Below are 17,785 nucleotides of genomic sequence, written 5' to 3' on the forward strand. Positions count from 1 at the left end.
AGGAATCGAACCCAGGGCCTCAGACATGCAAGGCAAGCGCTCTACCACTGAGCCAACTTCCCAGCCCCTAGAGTTTATTTTTTATGTTTAGTAGTTTACCAACCAAATTCTTTATTGATAAAGTTTGCATTTTGGGGATTGTTAGCAACTTGGACAAATCTCTGTCTTTCTTAGATTTCAAAGCATTATAATTTTTTTTGTGCAATGACTCATCCCACTCTTTGAATTGACGTCACTCATAAAACGTTTGTGTCACCTTTGTCTTTGAGTCATCTTTGTCTATGAGTCACTATTGTCTTTGAGTCATGATGTATTTTTTCTCCTTCCTTCCCTCCTTCCTTCCTTCCTTCCTTCCTTCCTACCTTCCTTCCTTCCTTCCTTCCTTCCTTCCTTCCTTCCTTCCTTCCTTCCTTAGCACAGTGAGTGGTAGTGGTTCCTATTAGCGCTTCCCATTCTGAGAGTGAGAGTAACTGCATTCTAAAATAGACAGCAGATGATCTATAAAGCTCATACCTGTAACTCAACCTGTCCTTACCTGAATCCCCAAAACAGCCATGGCCACTTCAACATCACCTAACATGCAGGGAAGTAGCATTGGGGAGGTAGTCAGAATGGAGACAGTATTTTAACCATCTGCAAGAGAGTTGACACTACATCATGGGAACACATTACTGGAGCTCCCCCCAAGGCCTTTGAAGGTGCTAATACTAGTAAGGACCCGAAAACTAACACTTTATCAGCTTTATCTTTAATCCTCTTCTGGATATAACAACATGTTAAATTTGAGCTTCATACTGCATTGGTACATACAGTCTGATACTAAACCTATTATTTACATTCTGATAATAAACCTATTGTAATTTACTTCTTTCTCCTGCAAATTTCTTACATTTTCCTTTTTAATACCTCCCCTGTATTTAATATTCTATTGCTTTCATCTATCTCAGTAGTCATATACAGACACCATGGTGATTTTTATTTGTCATTGTATTTAGTGTTATGATTCCTAATATATAATAATCCTTAATGAAAAATAACACATGGATTTATTAAATATTCAGCATAATCTCTACTTTATTACTCATTTATATTGCCAAACAATTTTGCTGTTGCTATAAAATGGGGAAAGGAGGAAAGCACTAGATTTGGAGCTCTGCCAAAGTAGCTGTCCACATAACCTTGGGCACAGCCTGTCTGTACCCTGGCAAGTTGTTTATAAAGTAAAGTGCTCATCTTCATGTTCTACTAAAAGCTTTCCCACTATGGTACTAAGTCCTAGAACTGGGTTGTAGGCACGAATCATGAGTTAACCAGAAATGTACTCTATTAGAAAGCATAGTTTTATTGTCTGTTTAAGGTAATGCAGCTCCACAAGAAACATGAAAGTAGTTGCCACATTCTTACTTAACCAATCATGGTTAATTTATACTTGTAGCCTATTTTATCACCAGAGAAAATTAAAGTAGAAGAACAGTAATATAGCATTAGAAGAACTATGTGTTTTGACTTGGAAGATTCTCAGTGGCAGCTGGAGAGATGTGAACATCTGCCCCTCCAACTAATCCTAAGAAGAGTGTCAGTCTCTGAGTTATTGGATGGAAGCTGAGCATCATAACATCTCCCTGCCCCACAGAAAAGAAGACTCTGAAAACAGCCAATGAAAATAACAATGATGCAACTATATGTTATCAATGTTAAATGAGTAGGTCTAGGAAACGTTTATTTCATTCAACAAGTTCTCTTTTTCAGTATAAAGAGCTCATAGGAAACAAGATTTGGGAAATAAAATTCTCATTGTGATAAAGCTGACATCCTAATGAGAGGAAACAGTCATCAACAGATGAATATATCAGGAAGTAATAATGCAGTGGGAAAATAAATCAGATCAGTGAGTGATAGAGTACCATCTTACTAAAGGTGACTAGGAAAGGCTTTCTGGAGTGTAGTGTTGAGCAGAGGCCAGGGCTGTATAAGAAAGAGAGTGAGCCCGGCAGAAGAAATAGCCAGCTCAGAGCTGTCCAGGCTATCTCTCTGGTTGCTACAAAACCTTATATAAATGTTAGCTGTCTGTAATGCTTTATCTCTTCAGTGGGAAGAGAGATTCTTGGGGTCTGTTGTTCCTACTATTTCCTGAATGATGGCTGAAGTCAAGTGAACTGAGGCCTGCTTTTAATACAAGATGAAAAGTCATGTTGAAGTGAGAAGGCAAGAGTCATCCACATCCCTCTTTGCCCAACTCAAGTAGTCCAGCCATGAGAGATGCATCTCACTTGGAGAAAGGAGAGGACATCAATTGCAGGCCTTAGAACTGAATCCCAGTTCCAGGCTGATCATAGAGAAACCCAGTGCTATGACCTCTGCCATCACGCCCAGAGTTAGAGTCACTGTAACTCATTGACCATCTTTAAATATAGGAGGAGCCCTTTAAGATAACCCTGAGCCAGTTCTATTTCTCAGTCTGCATTTGGTCTCTAGCAATGGTATGCCATTACCCCACTGTAGGTAGAAGTGCAGCTTTATCCTAAATGGATTGAGGAATTAGCAAAAGATTATAAACAGGAGGTCATTATGATAATTAATTAATTTGCACCAAGCACTGGCAACAAACAACAGGCTAGGCTAGAACAGGTGTGGCTGGAAACCAGGAGAATCAAGAACTAGCAAATCTAGCAAGAACTAATAACAGTTCCTTGGCTGTGTTAAGGAGATGAATTCAAAATCATAATATTTTAGAAATGAGAGAATTCAGTGACCAAGTGAGTAAGAAAAAGTGAGTCACCAGTATCTTTTTGTATATGACACAAAATATAAGCTTGTATCGTGATGCTAGCCTGTTGATAGAAGTGGTATTTGTCATCCATCAGGCCCTGTTGGATGTTATTTTATTGTGATATATCAGCTTTTCCTTCTCTCTGCTCTGTTTATGAACAATCTGTAAGAACTTGCATTCTGTAAGGACTATTTCTGGTCATCACTAGCTCCATCCTTTCCAGGAATCCACCTGGTACATTTTCTTTTAAGCACTTAGTGTGTATAAGACACAATGCCCACAAATAATCTTTAAATCTTTAGGCTAATTGAAACTTGCCTCTGAAAAAGCAGAGTCTTTGGCAGTACCTGTTCTTGTTTGTGTTGAAGTTTGTCTCACAAATCTTGCCACTTTCTTTTCCAGCCACACAGTTTGTTTGATATTTATTTTAAGCAGTTGCTCATGAAAGTTAGAATTTAACAGTGAGTGCAAAGACATGGCGGGGAGGGGGGGTGGGGGGGAGAGGTGGAGTTTTCTGTGTGAGCCTGGCTTGCTGTGTGGCTTTCTTTTCAAAGTCCCTTTCTGCTTTTTCACATATGTTTCAGCTGTGAGAACAAATCTAGGAAACTGCTGCTTGGCCTTTTGGCACATTGCTAGCTTTGGTGGTTGCAAACTCACTGGATTTTGTACTAAACAGAAATTATCTAATGAAAGCTTGGAACCCTTAAACACTACAAATGTGAAACCATTAACAAATGCTCTTTGCTGATACAGAGGCTCATTGAACAGATGGATGGAAGTTAAATACAAGATGCACTATTTCTTATTCTTTGAGTTTATTTTTACTATATTATAAATATTCTGCTATATTAGTTATATTAAACTTCTAGCCAATGTTTCATGACTGAGTTTTCTGAGACCTTTGAAATTATAGTCATACTATTTTCTTTACAATATTTTAGCCCCTCACCAACTGGGTCTCTATTTAGAAAACATGCAAAAAGAGAGAGTGGTTCTCCATTTTAATGACATATATCATTGAATGCAGTCACTACTAAGGGCTAGTACCGTGCAAGAGCACAGTTTGAGTCATTCTGTAATATTTAGATATTTTTGGCATAAACCATTTATTTTTAAATCTATTTAAATAGCTCGTGTGTCTCTGAAGAAGCCTTCAATATATCAGTTTTAACCTCTTTTCCAGTTCCTAAGATTATCAGATAGTATTTATGAGAAAAGATCACAGGAAATTTCAACATAGAATGGGGGTAAATATCTAAATCTTTGGGAATATCAGAAATAATTATCAAGAAGGATATATGTAATTATACTGATTTTAAAATTTTAATGTGTTGTTATTGCTATTTACAGGGTCAGGTTCCTGTCGGTTTAGTTACTCCGACCCCAGCATCATTGTGTCATATGCCAAGAATAATACTTCAGACTGGATTCAGCTTGAGAAAATTAGGTTGGTTGTGATTTAAAGTCTGTTCATAAATTCTAATGCAAACGGATACCTACTTCCCTATGTACCTTTATTGTGCCACTGACTTTTCTTCTTGGTTTAAAGTACTCTGGTTGTTCATTATGCTGGATTGGATAACTTCATGTGTTATGGCCTGTCCTACTTGAAGAATGAAAATTCAGAACTTTCTGCTATCAATAGTCCTTACATCAAACTATTTTGAACAATGCTACATTTTTGGATTATAACCTTTCTGATAGCATCCTCTACCACATAACATCAGTATAGGTAATTACTATAGGTGGCCCGTTTATGGCCTGGCATATATAGACCTGGGAGACTATCGGGTCCCCACCTAAATCCTCAAACTTTTATGAAGTGATTACTAAATTTCTTAAATTAGCATAACAAATAGATATTTTTCATCAGTTTCCTGACAGTTGGTTTTTTGGTTTGTTTGTTTGTTTAAGCCATTTTCCTTGGTTTATTCTCATATTAAAAGAACTGAGGCCAGCCCTGGTGGCTCAAGCCTATAACCATAGCTACTCAGAAGGTTATGATGTGAAAATCATGGTTTTGATGTGAAAATCATGATTCTAAGTCAGCCCAGGCAGGAAAGTCCCAGAAACTCTCATCTCCAGTTAACCGCAAAAAGCTGGAAGTGGAGCTATAACTCAATGATAGAGTGCCAGCTTAGAGCACAAAAGCTAAAGGACAATGCCTAGGCCCTGAGTTCAAGCCACTGTACCAGCACAAAACCAAAACCTAGCCAAACAAAAAAACCTGTGATTGATTTAAGGGAAAAGAATAAATGTTATGTCTTGATACTAAACCAATTGTAGAAAGTTTCTCCTAGTATTAAGGAAAAAAAGTTAGAACTTCACATGTTTACAACTCCACATGTCTAAATAAAACTGAGAAAAGGTATTCTAACCTGTAGACTTTAATAATAATAGTCTCCCTCTGTAGAAGGATAAAACATAGTTTATAGGGTCTCATAACCTTGACATGCTTGCCGTTTTTATGACAGAACCTTTAGCTTCTCTTTCCAATTTTTAATAGTTACTAAAATGATTATTTTGTGACAGTCCTGAAGCTTGAACTCAGAGCCTAAGCACTATCCCTGAGTTTTTGTGCTCAAGGCTTAGTGTTTTACCATTAGTTATAACTCAACTTCTGGCTTTTTTGGTAGTTTATTGGAGGTAAGAGACACACAGACTTTACTTCCTGTGATGGCTTTGAACCACAATCCTCAGATCTCAAGCTCCTGAGTATGAAAATGATTGCTTAAATATATACTTGTTAACATAAATGGCTTTAAACAAGACAACATAAATATTAGAAAATTTACCTATATCTACACAGTGTTCTTTCAGTGTGTTATATACCTAACCTTAAGTAAGTTGTAGCACATATTTCTTTCCAGAAAACAGCTACATGCTTTTGGTGTGATCAGTAATGAAACTATACATTTAATTACAGCATATGAAAATCGTGCTCAGCCGAGTCCATATTTTTTTTTCACCAAATGGCACTTGCAAATTTTAGGTCATGTCCCAACCTGTCATACTCATTAATGTAAATCTCCCTTACCATCCGAGTGCAAGCAATCATGACCTAGAACTAAAATATATTCCCTTCATCAATTTATATTCTTTTTGAACCTAAAAAGATAGTCATCATGAAATATTTTAAAAGCGAAGGGAACTGATTACCCTCAAAGGTAAAGCACACCATCTATAACCTACACTGACAATTCTACAGATATATATGTGCTTCATTGGTGAGGGAAAAATATGACTTTTCTCCGATCTTTCCAAAACTGATTTATTGCCAGCACAGGATACCACTGGTTTGCATTTTAGTACCATTTTTAATCTTGGCTAAGGCGATCATTTTTACTACAGCAGATTTCTACTTGGGTAGAATAAAATTGTTTAGTAAAAGAACTTTATTATGCAGCAGAAGGTCTTAGATTCTCACAGACATAATATAAAAATCATGTAAAATTATATCATATTTTGAAAGACTGACCTGCAGGAATTTGTAATGAATTCTAAATGAGTACATTTAATTCCATGGCAAGCCTCACATTTTATACAGTATAAATGTATCAAAATGTATTTGGTTGCTGGAAATTAACTAATCATTAGAGACCAATTATAAAATATTGCATATAATCATCCCTAATTGATGTCTCACTTCAAAGTAAGAATTGACATTAAAATCATTTCCTATTGTTTCTCCTTTGTTTTCCTATTATCAAGTAAACTGTTTTGGGTTAACTTCTACCATATTGAAAAATCTGTGCTAGGTACAAATTGTTTTTTTCTCCTACGCAAGCATAATTACACCTTAACCAGCTTACTTGACTATATTCAGTGCTTGCCTTGTCTCACATAGAAACCCCTTGAAGGGTTTTAGTATTTTAAACTGCCATCAATTAATACAAAAATTGTAATAACAATTGTAATTGACCCTGAAATAGTCACAGACTGTGGGATTACATTTAATCCATAATGGATATAATGTTTTTTGAAAGAATGAAACTACAATCTTAAGGAACAAAATTCATCTATGGGAAAGAAAAGGTGCCCAACCCTTTATGTCGCCATCTGTTTCAGGGCCCCTTCCAATGTGAGCACAATCATCCATATTCTCTACCTTCCTGAAGATGCCAAAGGAGAAAACATTCAGTTTCAGTGGAAGCAGGAAAACCTTCATGTTGGTGAAGTGTATGAGGCCTGCTGGGCCTTGGATAACATCCTGGTCATCAATTCAGCTCACAGACAAGTGATTTTAGAAGACAGTCTGGATCCAGTGGACACTGGAAACTGGCTTTTCTTCCCAGGAGCCACAGTCAAGGTTTGAGCTCTCTTTTGTTTCCTTTTTATTCTTCTAAAACCTAGGCTCAAAATTCTTTAAAGTTAGCTATTTTTTTTACCAAAACTATTACTAAAGGAAAATGCATTTTCTTATTTCTCTTACCCTGCTTTTTAAAAATAGAGTACCATCATTTCTTCCCTCCCACATGGTATAACCCCTGCTTTCATTGTATTTGATGTTGGTATAATTTGTGGAGGGGAAGGGAAAAAACAAATCATTTAAATAGGGATACAAGTGGACCCATTGCAACAATGAGATGTATAAGTCATTATGTTGAAAAACAAACTTTACAACTTTGGCGGGGGGGGGGGGGGGGAAGGGGGAGATGGGAGGGGATGGGAAGGGGAAACAAAGGAGGAGGCAACAATGTTTGATAAGAAATGTCCTCATTACCTTGCCCATGTAATTGTAACCCCTCTGTATGGTATTTTCACAATAAAAAATCATTATTATTTAATAAGTGTGATGATCCACAGTAGCATATACTATATGTACTAGAGAGAGAAGATAATCTCAGAATTCTTCTTTGATTTAGTATAGGCAGGTATGTTATGATGTCCTTGGAATATTTACAGTGCTAGGAAAGTAAAACATACAGTACCAACTCCATCATTAGGCTATTAAGAAGTTTTTTTCCAAGAGAATAGGATTTCTGAGCAGAGATGGAAAGGTAATTGGTAGGTGGCCAGGCAGAGGAATAATTTTTTGGAGCTAGAAATCTATATATAAACTATGTGTTAGGAACTGAATATTTGTGCCCCCCACAAACCAAATGTTGAAATCCTAACCCAATATGATGGTATTAAGGAGTAGGGCCTTTTAGAGGTCTTAAGTCATGAGAGAAGAACCCTCATGAATGGCATTAGCTCCCCTATGAAAGAGCACTAGAGCACTTTCTAGCTTTTCTTATCCGAGGACAGCAAGAATCAGGTGGGTCCCAATTAGACACCGAATCTCCCAGTGCTCTAGTCTTAGATTTTCTACCCTCTGGAACTATGAGAATCAGATGTTTTCTGTGTAAGCTATACATTCTGTTACAGCAGCCCAAACTAAAAGGTAAAGCACAAAGCAGAACTCTGGACAAAATTCAGAAGTAATTCTTCAATGAATAGAGTTGTAATACTCAATGTATGTATGTGAAAATGAAACTAGGAAACTTGAGGGGATATGTGGGAAGAAAAATGATGGAAGGAATGATATTGATCAATATGAACTATACATATAAATTGACATTTTTGAATTGAAATCTGTGTGCAACAGTTTAAAGATTAAGAAAGAAAGAAAGAAAGAAAGAAAGAAAGAAAGAAAGAAAGAAAGAAAGAAAGAAAGAAATGTACTCATTATCTTGCCCATGTAATTGTAACCCCTCTGTACAGTATTTTCACAATAAAAAATAAATAAAAATTAAATTAAAAAAAGAATAAGATAATAAACATAGAAACTTCATAGCTTTAGTCAAGAAGAACTAGAAGCTGTTCACATTTACTAAACAATGAGGATGGGGTAAGGAAAGTTTGTAGTATTTAGAGCATGTAAATTCAGATACAATGAGATGTACAAGACGCTGTATCGAAAAAAAAAAACTTTACAATTTGGGGCGGGGAGTGTAGTTGAGGAGGTGGGAGGGAAGGGATGGTAGGGGAAAAACAAAGAAAGAGGCAACAATGCTTGATAAGAAATTCACTTATTACCTTGTTCATGTAACTGTAACCCCTCTGTATAGTATTTTCACAATAAAGAACTATTTAAAAAAGAAAGAAAGAAAGGAAGAAAGAAAAAAAAGAAAGAAAGAAAGAAAAAAAGAAAGAAAGAAAGAAAGAAAGAAAGAAAGAAAGAAAGAAAGAAAGAAAGAAAGAAAGAAAGAAAGGGCAAGGGAATAGTTGTCCATTATACTTGGAGATTTGTGGCTGTTAATTCAGGTGGTATGTCTAGTGAAGAGATTGAAGGTCTTGCAACCTACTGTAGACTTTGAACCTCATCTTGAAGGTAGTAGTCACTGAAATGTTTTTAAAAAGAGTTGATTAGATTTGATTTTTTAAAAATTCCTTTGAGGATAAAGGACCAAATGGAAAAATGGAAAAGTACATTCAGAAAGACCAAATAGAAACCTAATTACAGTGGTTTATTGGGACATCAGGTTGGCTAGAGTTAAAAGCAGATGGAGAAATGTGGATATTACAAAACTTTTTTAAGGAAGGGAAGGGAGAAAGCTATGTGCTTATTGAAGCCATGAGAAAATGATAGATGTCAAGGACAGGTTTGAGTAGCTCAATGGACAGGTGTATCTTTCATTGAAACAGAAAATATAAGAAAGGCATAGGTTCAGAGGAAGTTGGTACAAACCTTGAGGGTCTTAATGACAGGAGGTTGGATGCATGGTTCAGAAGGTCAAATTTGGTGATTATTAGCCTTATGAGTAGGGTTTGAAATCATGAGCTTGCTTGCCCAACAAATGTGTATAATAAGAAATCAAGGGTGACACTGATTAAAAAGAAATGTACTTCAATATCTGACTTATTTAACTGTAACCTCTTTATACATCGCCTTTACAATAAAAAACTAAATAATAAAAGAAAGCAATATGAAAACACCATTAGACCCTCAACTGGACTGCCTTTTTTCCAGTATATGACAATAAAATGTAAAACAGCTTAGAAAAAATTTAAATGTAATTTACTAATGAAAAAATATCCTGTGCTGAGTCAGGGTGAGATCACCAGAGGAGTGGCAATAAAAATGAAATGCTTATCTCATTTACTAGTAAGTTTCAGTGTCAGATAAAGGAGTGCAAATTATTATTGTTACTATTATTATTGTAGTAATGGGGTTTGAACTTAGTGTCCCAGTTACTAGGCAGGTACTCTACTATTTGAGTCAGACTCTCAGCTCTTTCTTGCTTCAGTTATTTTTCAGAGTGTCTTATGTTTCTTCCCAAGGCTGGCCTCCGATCATGAGCCTCAGCTTCCACTTGGATGGGATAACAGGCATGGTACTACTACACCTGGCTTATTTATTGAGTTGGAGATCTCACTAACTTTTGCTGATATTGGCCTCAAACTGTGGTCCCCCTGCTCTTAAACTCTTGAGTAGCTGTGATTACAGGTGTGAGCCAGCATACCTTGCCTAAGGTTGTGAATTTAGGAACTCTCAACACAGGCACTTCCCTAACACAAATTATTTCTTCCTTAATCAGTCAAACCCCTTCATCATTTGACTTGAACTTGATGAAATCACACCAGCTGTCTGGTATTAGAAACAAGCATCCTCCTTGCTCAATTCAGGAAAAACATCCTATTAACTTTATTAAAATCTATTCTGAAAAAGAGGCTAAAGCACTGGCTCTTAAAAAAATAAAAGTCAATATGTTCTTTTCACATGGGTGTAGAGAGAATTTTGGTCAAAATATCCTGCATGATGTCCCATTGCCACTAAATTAAAAGGGAGATTTTATTTCTGTATTTTATTGAATACAGGCAAGTGCAGGCAATGGTGATTATTTACCATTTGGCTTTAATACCCTTTGCTGCATAAATGTATATTTTCTGCCTCATATTACCAAGTATTATACTTTTATATTATGATTTTGCTTTCTGGTCCTTCATAAGTAGAAGTGGCCAAGTGATCTAAGTCTACTAAGAAAAAAAATTGTATCACCATGATAATAATTTATCGTATTATCTTTGAGTTGCTGGTCAGTTAGAAATTCTTCTCTGATATTTCATTTTAAACTTCAAGTAAATGCCATAATAAAATCTAAGAATTTGTCCTTTTTAACTCATTTGCATGACCACCCTTTTGATTTTTTTGTTCCAAATACTACTTTCAAAATTTGTTCCAAAAATTGCTTTTTCCAAGTGATGAAGAGGTCTAGAACAGTTTTTTTAATCTTATGCATTATTTTTTATTGTACAGGTGATGTTCAGAGGGGTTACAGTTACATAATAAGGAAATGAGTACAATTCTTGTCAAACATTGTTACACCCTTCCCTGTTTTTTAAACTTTATTTAAACTGCAACTTCTGTGTAAAATATCATTTACTTGGTGTCCTATGAGATAAAAACTGAATAAAACCAATTAGAAAACACATCATGATGTTCCTATGGGTTACGAGGTGTGTCTTAGATGTTGCTTTATTATGGACTTTTAAATTGTTAGGGTTTTGTTATTTTGTTCAGTGTATGTGTACTGTACTATGTCTATTTAATGTTTTCAAGGTATTTCTATCTTAACTAAATCAGAGTAAATCTATCAGCAATTGAGAAGTATGCCATATTACAAAACAGAATTGTTCAAGCTAGAATTTTTAAGCATGGTAGGATTGCCATCCATAATTAAGGAATAAAGCTAGTTTTTATTGTGCACTTAATACTTCTGGGCAAGTACGCATTGTAGATATACACACATATCTGTATGTGTATATAGAGCCTGTGTTCACACACATGATCTTTATAAGCTTATAAAGAAGGTGCTATTGTTGTCCGATGTTGAAATTGAGTAATTAGCTTAATAGAGTAATTAGGAGTTACATGATGCAGAGAGTTGCAGTTCTAGGGCACTGGTTAAAATCTGCCCCAGGCTGGTAGAAGGCCATTGCCATCTGTTGGTTCAGCAGTAATTAATATGAAAATAGCTTTTAATGTAGACCTTGCTCTTACATTTGTTGTGCTTTTTGTTTGAGTTGGTAAGCTGAGGAGGATGGAAAGAGATTACAAAATCAATATGTTCTTGCAGTGTAGCCATCTGTGTTGGCCCTCCACTCTCCTGCCTGAATCATCTTCCAGTGTTTCCCAGAGTACTTTCCCATGTGAAAGAAAAGGTGTACCACATTCTATTATGCTTCTAATTACATCATCATTTTTTAGTTCTTTCAAATCCCTTAGCAGCCCTTTGTTCACCACCAAGTATGTGGGGCTTTAACTGTCAGTAAATATCGTGCTGCAAGCTCCCCAGAGCACCACCATCATTAGCCTTCTCCCAGAGTAAGCGGACTGTGCAGCCTGCCTGGCAGGGGCCATGAAACCCACTCCTGTTAAACAGCCACCTATCTTAATTATTGGTTACAATGGTTTTACCATTCATTTCCTCTGAATTTCATATCCTTTTATTAATTTGTATATTTTCCCTAGAATAATAAAGGATTAATGTCATTGACTCTGTTTTACAGATACTGATTACACTCTATAAACAATGACTGTTGCTACCATGGCTACGGGTCCCTGGCTGTGCCTCTGTCCCAGGACTGTGGGGATTTATGCCATATTTAAGAGTGAGAGGCACATTCTTCCCGTGTGATATGGGGGAATGGTTATTCTCAAAGCCACTTCTTGTGCACTAACTGTGAGAATGATTTTGGTTTTGCCACCAGAGATTAAAGAAAATGAACTGAGTGTTTGACTTCTGCACTGAAAACATACTGGGTCAAAGTCCAGCATTTTATTTAAGAAGGATGCTTGCAGTAGAAAACTTCATGGGTACTGGGGTACTTGGTAATCATTGATGAAAGCAAGACTATCAGTTGTAATAGCTGTGCTTATAAATGATAATGATAATAATCATAGTGGCATTAATAACAGTTCATAAATTCCTCATAGGTGCCAGTGCTGTGAGAAAGGCATTATCCATTACTTTCGTATCTATAGTTGATAAACATTGGGAGTGTATAAAGAATTGAGTGTTCACTGTTCAGTTTTAGTTGGTCACTCTGGAAACATTTGGACAAGTTCATTGCTGTCATTTCTTACCAAATTTTATCCAACATCTTGCAATCTGAGATGATTCTTAATTTCAAGTTTAAAGAAAAGTGTTAATGTAAATTCCTGGAGGGCTATCTCAGCTCTACCTTGGCTGCCTCTTTCATTGCTTACCAACAGAGAGAAGCATTGTGAAGGACAGTGAAGAACCTTGGAGAAAAACCAGAGACAAATGATTAGGGTACAGCTGTAAGAGACAGTATTTGTGTTTTCTGTTTCCTCCTCGTTTAATAGTACTTAACAAGTAAGAATTTCTGGATGGATCCATTTGCCATGGAGGTGTTGGTCAGGCAGCTGCTCCATTTTGTTGGTTCATTTCCATCTGTGTTGACAGATGAAATGCATACTTTGAAAGCATGAAACACCCATGACTCCTTTATCTCCCTCCCTCCCCCTGCCTCTCTGTGTGAAAAAGAGAGAGAGAGAGTGCTTTGCTCACTCACCATTAATAAATGTTTCTATCTGCTCAGCTAGCCTGGCTACCCTCAGCTTGCAAAGGCATAAATCACTGGCTTCTATCCACCCTGGAATTGACCTACAGATTAAATGCAGATCACTGTGGGATAGGTGCTGCTCCTCATATATATATTTTTGAAAAACCTTCCTGCTCTGATTGCTGGCCTGCACCTGCTAATCTTTCTCTATTTATTACCCTAGTTTATTGTGTGGATGGCATAGAATTCCAGATCACTCCTTCTACAGATTTTTGTCAACTTGTGTGGAGAAGTAAATCAGCACTAAATGTCACAGATTCTGTTAGAAAGGTTTGTCCTTTAGAATAGGCTGTGATTTGATCACATGTTTCTAAAAGTCATTCTCTAAAAGGTAATTTATTGAAATTTACAAATACAGTGCAAGGATTTGGAGTAACTACAGTACCAAATTTGGAGGGGGCTATATGTTCATCTTCTGTCTCATCTGACTTTGAGTTGAATTGCTTCACCCTTTTCCCATTTACTACAGATAAATAGCCAGCAAAGACAGTTTTCCTAGTATAGGAAAAAATACAAAATGCTCCAATGAAGACAAGATACACTAGTTAAAGCAACAACTTTTTTTATTTTACATTACTTTTCTCTCTTTTTTTATTGTGAAAATACCATACAGAGGGGGTTATAATTACATGGGCAAGGTAATGAGTACATTTCTTTTTTTTTTTTCCTGTTTTTTTTTGTGTTTTTTTTTTTTTTTTGAGAATACCGTACAGAGGAGTTACAATTACACGGGCAAGATAACGAGTACATTTCTTATCAAGCATTGTTGCCTCCTCATTGTTTCCCCTTCCCATCCCTTCCCATACTCCTCCCCTCCCTCCCCCCCCTCATCCCCCCATCTCCCACCAAAGTTGTTAAGTTCGTTTTTCGACATAACGACTTGTACATCTCATTGTTAGCAACAACTTTTATAGGCAAGCATTAAATCAGAACAAGAGTGCCTAATAATTTTCTTCTTACTCTTGTACATTTTGCATTTATCACAATCATTTTCCCTATGGACACTAGACCAGTCGCCACTCCTGGATACTAATTGAAATTTTCCTTCTCAGCACCAGTCTAATACTATTACCACGTGTTTCTAAATTGTTGATGTAGGAAAAAGATCCTGATGTCCAAATCAGGAAAATAATATAAATTAATTTGTCTGATAATGTTAAAGTCTCAACACAAAATTGAGGCAAATGAGAAAAAAAGCAACATTGTCAAAAGGAAGATGAAACTTGTAGTAGAATTCATTTTTTTTTTTTTTTTGTCCGCCGCGGGGCTTGAACTCTGGGCCTGGGCGCTGTCCCTCAGCTCTTCAGCTCAAGGCGAGCGCTCTACCACTTGAGCTACAGCGCCACTTCCGGTTTTCTGGTGGTTTATTGGAGATAGGAGTCTCACGGTCTCTCCTGCCCGGGCTGGCTTTGAACCGCGATCCTCAGATCTCAGCCTCCTGAGTAGCTACGATTACAGGCGTGAGCCACCAGCGCCCGGCTTAGAATTCATTTTTTTAATTTTTAATTTTAAAAATTTTATTGTGAAGGTAATGTACAGAGGAATTATAGTTCTGTAAGCCAGGAAATGAACACATTTCCTTTTGAACAGTGTTACCTCCTCCCTCATTCTCTCTGGTTTTTCCCCTTCTAACTTTCCTCCCACCCCCAAGTTATATAGTTCATTTCCAACATAGTGTCCAGTGAGTATCATTGCTGGATTGGTTCACCCCCTGTCCCACCATTTCTGTGCTTTCCTTTCCCCACCCCAAATCACATAAACTTATATTGTACTGTTTGCAGTCATTTCTCTTCTTCTTTCTTTGTTTTAATCCCTCTGTCACCATATTTCATTTCTCTACCCTTTGTCCTGCTTATAAGAATTTATTTTTAGAATTACATTTTAAAAGTAACACACTTGAAGAGCAATGCCTACCTGCAAAAATATCCATTTTATCTTCCCTGTAGTAATTAATTGAGCAGACACCCCCTCCCCCCGCACCCTCCAAAAAAATCTTCCACAGACCATTTGATGATTTTGTTATTTTAGTGGGTAAAGGACAAAAAAGAGGAGATCGAATTGGCTTTACAGAACTGTGCTTTGCAAACCACTGTACTGGAAATTATCTAGTATGTAACTTGAGGGATTTGCGTACTGCCTTTCTAATGAGGATAAAACCTGAGCTCAGTAAGACTTGTGGCTAGCCCGTGTTCCCATGTCTTTTTCCATTAAGAATCAGAGCATTAGCAATGATTTTTTTGGCCTGATTCCAGCTTGGTTAATTGCATGCTGTCTACCTAAATTCCCTTTGCTTGGGATACTCTTTACTATGGATTGTATTGCTCTTATTGTCATGTTTCCCCCAAGAGGTAGGTACATGATATTATAGAATGAGCCAGAATGTAATTTGTTAAGCTAATAAGAGTACTTTGGAGATGAGGGGTTAAATGTGATAGTGTGCTTTTCACAATTTCCTCCCAATGAGGCCTATTTGTACAGTAATTAACATGGAATAGCTTTAGTGAAGCATGGAAATGAGCCAGATCACCATGACAAGAGTGACAATAACATAGGAACAACTAATTTTGATGAATTCCACAGAAAATGACCATTTAGAAAACCAGTAGATATACTCTGTCTCATGCACCTTTTTGTTAGATTGTTGGTTTTTGTCTGAAACAGACCCATTTGATCACTAATTAAATTAGTGATTAAATATCCAATACATGAAATTTACTTTTTTCAATTTAATTTTATTGTCAAGGTGATGTACAGATTAGTTACAGTTACATACTGTAAGGCAGTGAGTATATTTCTTGTTGAACAAGGGAGGGGGCAACAATATTCAACAAGAAATTTACTTGTTTATGAACATCTACAACACACTAACTTTGCCATCATCTTTGTACCTTGCATAGCTCCTATCACAATAACTTGCAGAGTAAAATTTGTATGATACTGGCCATAGCATAATAAAAGCCTTAAAAATACTATATAATCTTTTAGGTTTCTAATATGAATAAATGAAAATATGGGACCAAAGAGGGTGGTGATTAACATTTACACATTCCCAAATATTCGCTTTCTTGGAGATAGACATGTTCCCTTACACTTTCTCTTTGAATCTTAACAATCATTCCCATTTCAAAGAAGAGAAAACCGAGGCCCAAAGATGTCAAATGGCCTTGAGTTTTGAAGTCAGGTCTGTTTTCCTGATATACCTGAATCTTTCATTCCAATTTATCTCACAACCTTCCACATTGTTCCTGGCATCTTTGGCTGTACTTTGAGAAGGCAAGTCTGAAAGCCTCAGACACTGAGAAAGTCAAGTTGATACCCAAAGACAAAGTTAACAAATGCCCTATGGAAATTTACATAGTTACTTTTCTTCTCATTACTACAATTCAAATCTGTCAATATTGCCATTTTGGAGTTGTCCTAACTATTGCCAAGGAATTATACACTTGTCACAAAAATATAACATAAATTGAATCTATAAATCTTACTATAGAATGATTCAAATGTGAATGGCTAACAAATCCAGAAAATAATAAAGAAAAAAACCACTTGTTAAGCCCTAAAACTCACTCACCATGGTTGAAGCTATTGTACAATGTCAAGAGAAAATGCACTGCAATCCTCTTGCACCTGAATGTATTCATGGCCAACTTTTAAATTTTTAGCAAGCATTAAATGACCTCGAAATTGAATATGGGGAAAATGATAGAAATTCATTTTGCCTCACGAGAGAAATACTTGCTTCCTATTTTCATTTTTATTTTTATAGAATAAAAGTCTGTGTCTTTAAAGTCCATTAAGCCAGGTTATAGGAAATATATGTTTCTGTCTGATAACAGCCATAGCACAGCAAAAGCTTTTTAAAACATAATACATAGTCTCCAAGCCAGCCCACCTCTAGCCACTCCAGAACACATCTCATTTTAATCCAGAAGTTCCTCTACCAATATATTTTATTTCTAGCTAGGCGGTGGCTAATTTATGGCTCTGCCAACAATGCTATTTTAATTAATTTTATTCATCTTACTTCTCTTTCCTCTGCTCCTCATATCTCATTTGTTTGCATTGCCTAGATTTTAATTAAAAAACCTCTCCTCTCTAAGGAGCAATCTGAAGTGGCAAAAATAATCACTTAAAATATTACAGTCATTAAAAAATTGGCTGTGGTGGAAGCCATGCATTTTCAATTTTCCTACAAATGATGTTTTAGCTTCCTTTTAAAGTGCACTTTGTATCTGAATTGTCTGCCACCAGCCAGCTTGGCTATCAAAAATGGTCTTCCAGCTGGGTGGGCTGAGTGACAACTCCTTAATGGAGGAAATGGATGGCTCTCTGCTCATGTGGAGGAGAAGGCATACCGGGCAGATTTCATTCCATCTGCCACTGGCTCTCTGCAAGCTGGCGTGGCCCAAATACCCAGTGTACTTATTCTAACAAAAAGGA

At 36.5% G+C, this 17,785-nt stretch overlaps 1 protein-coding gene across 1 annotated transcript in view; it reads left to right on the forward strand.

Annotated features, from left to right (window-relative positions):
- The window catches only part of Reln (reelin), a 458,334-nt gene that overhangs the window by 248,015 nt on the left and 192,534 nt on the right, over positions 1-17,785 (forward strand). Inside the window, exons 9-10 of the mRNA XM_069996300.1 lie at positions 4,121-4,217; positions 6,839-7,079. Coding sequence (XP_069852401.1) covers positions 4,121-4,217; positions 6,839-7,079 — 338 coding nt within the window. The remainder of the gene's footprint in view (positions 1-4,120; positions 4,218-6,838; positions 7,080-17,785) is intronic.

The sequence above is a fragment of the Dipodomys merriami genome, unplaced genomic scaffold, assembly GCF_024711535.1.
Source record: "Dipodomys merriami isolate MVZ:Mamm:240054 unplaced genomic scaffold, mDipMer1.0.p SCAF_5, whole genome shotgun sequence".
Lineage (NCBI taxonomy): Eukaryota > Metazoa > Chordata > Mammalia > Rodentia > Heteromyidae > Dipodomys > Dipodomys merriami.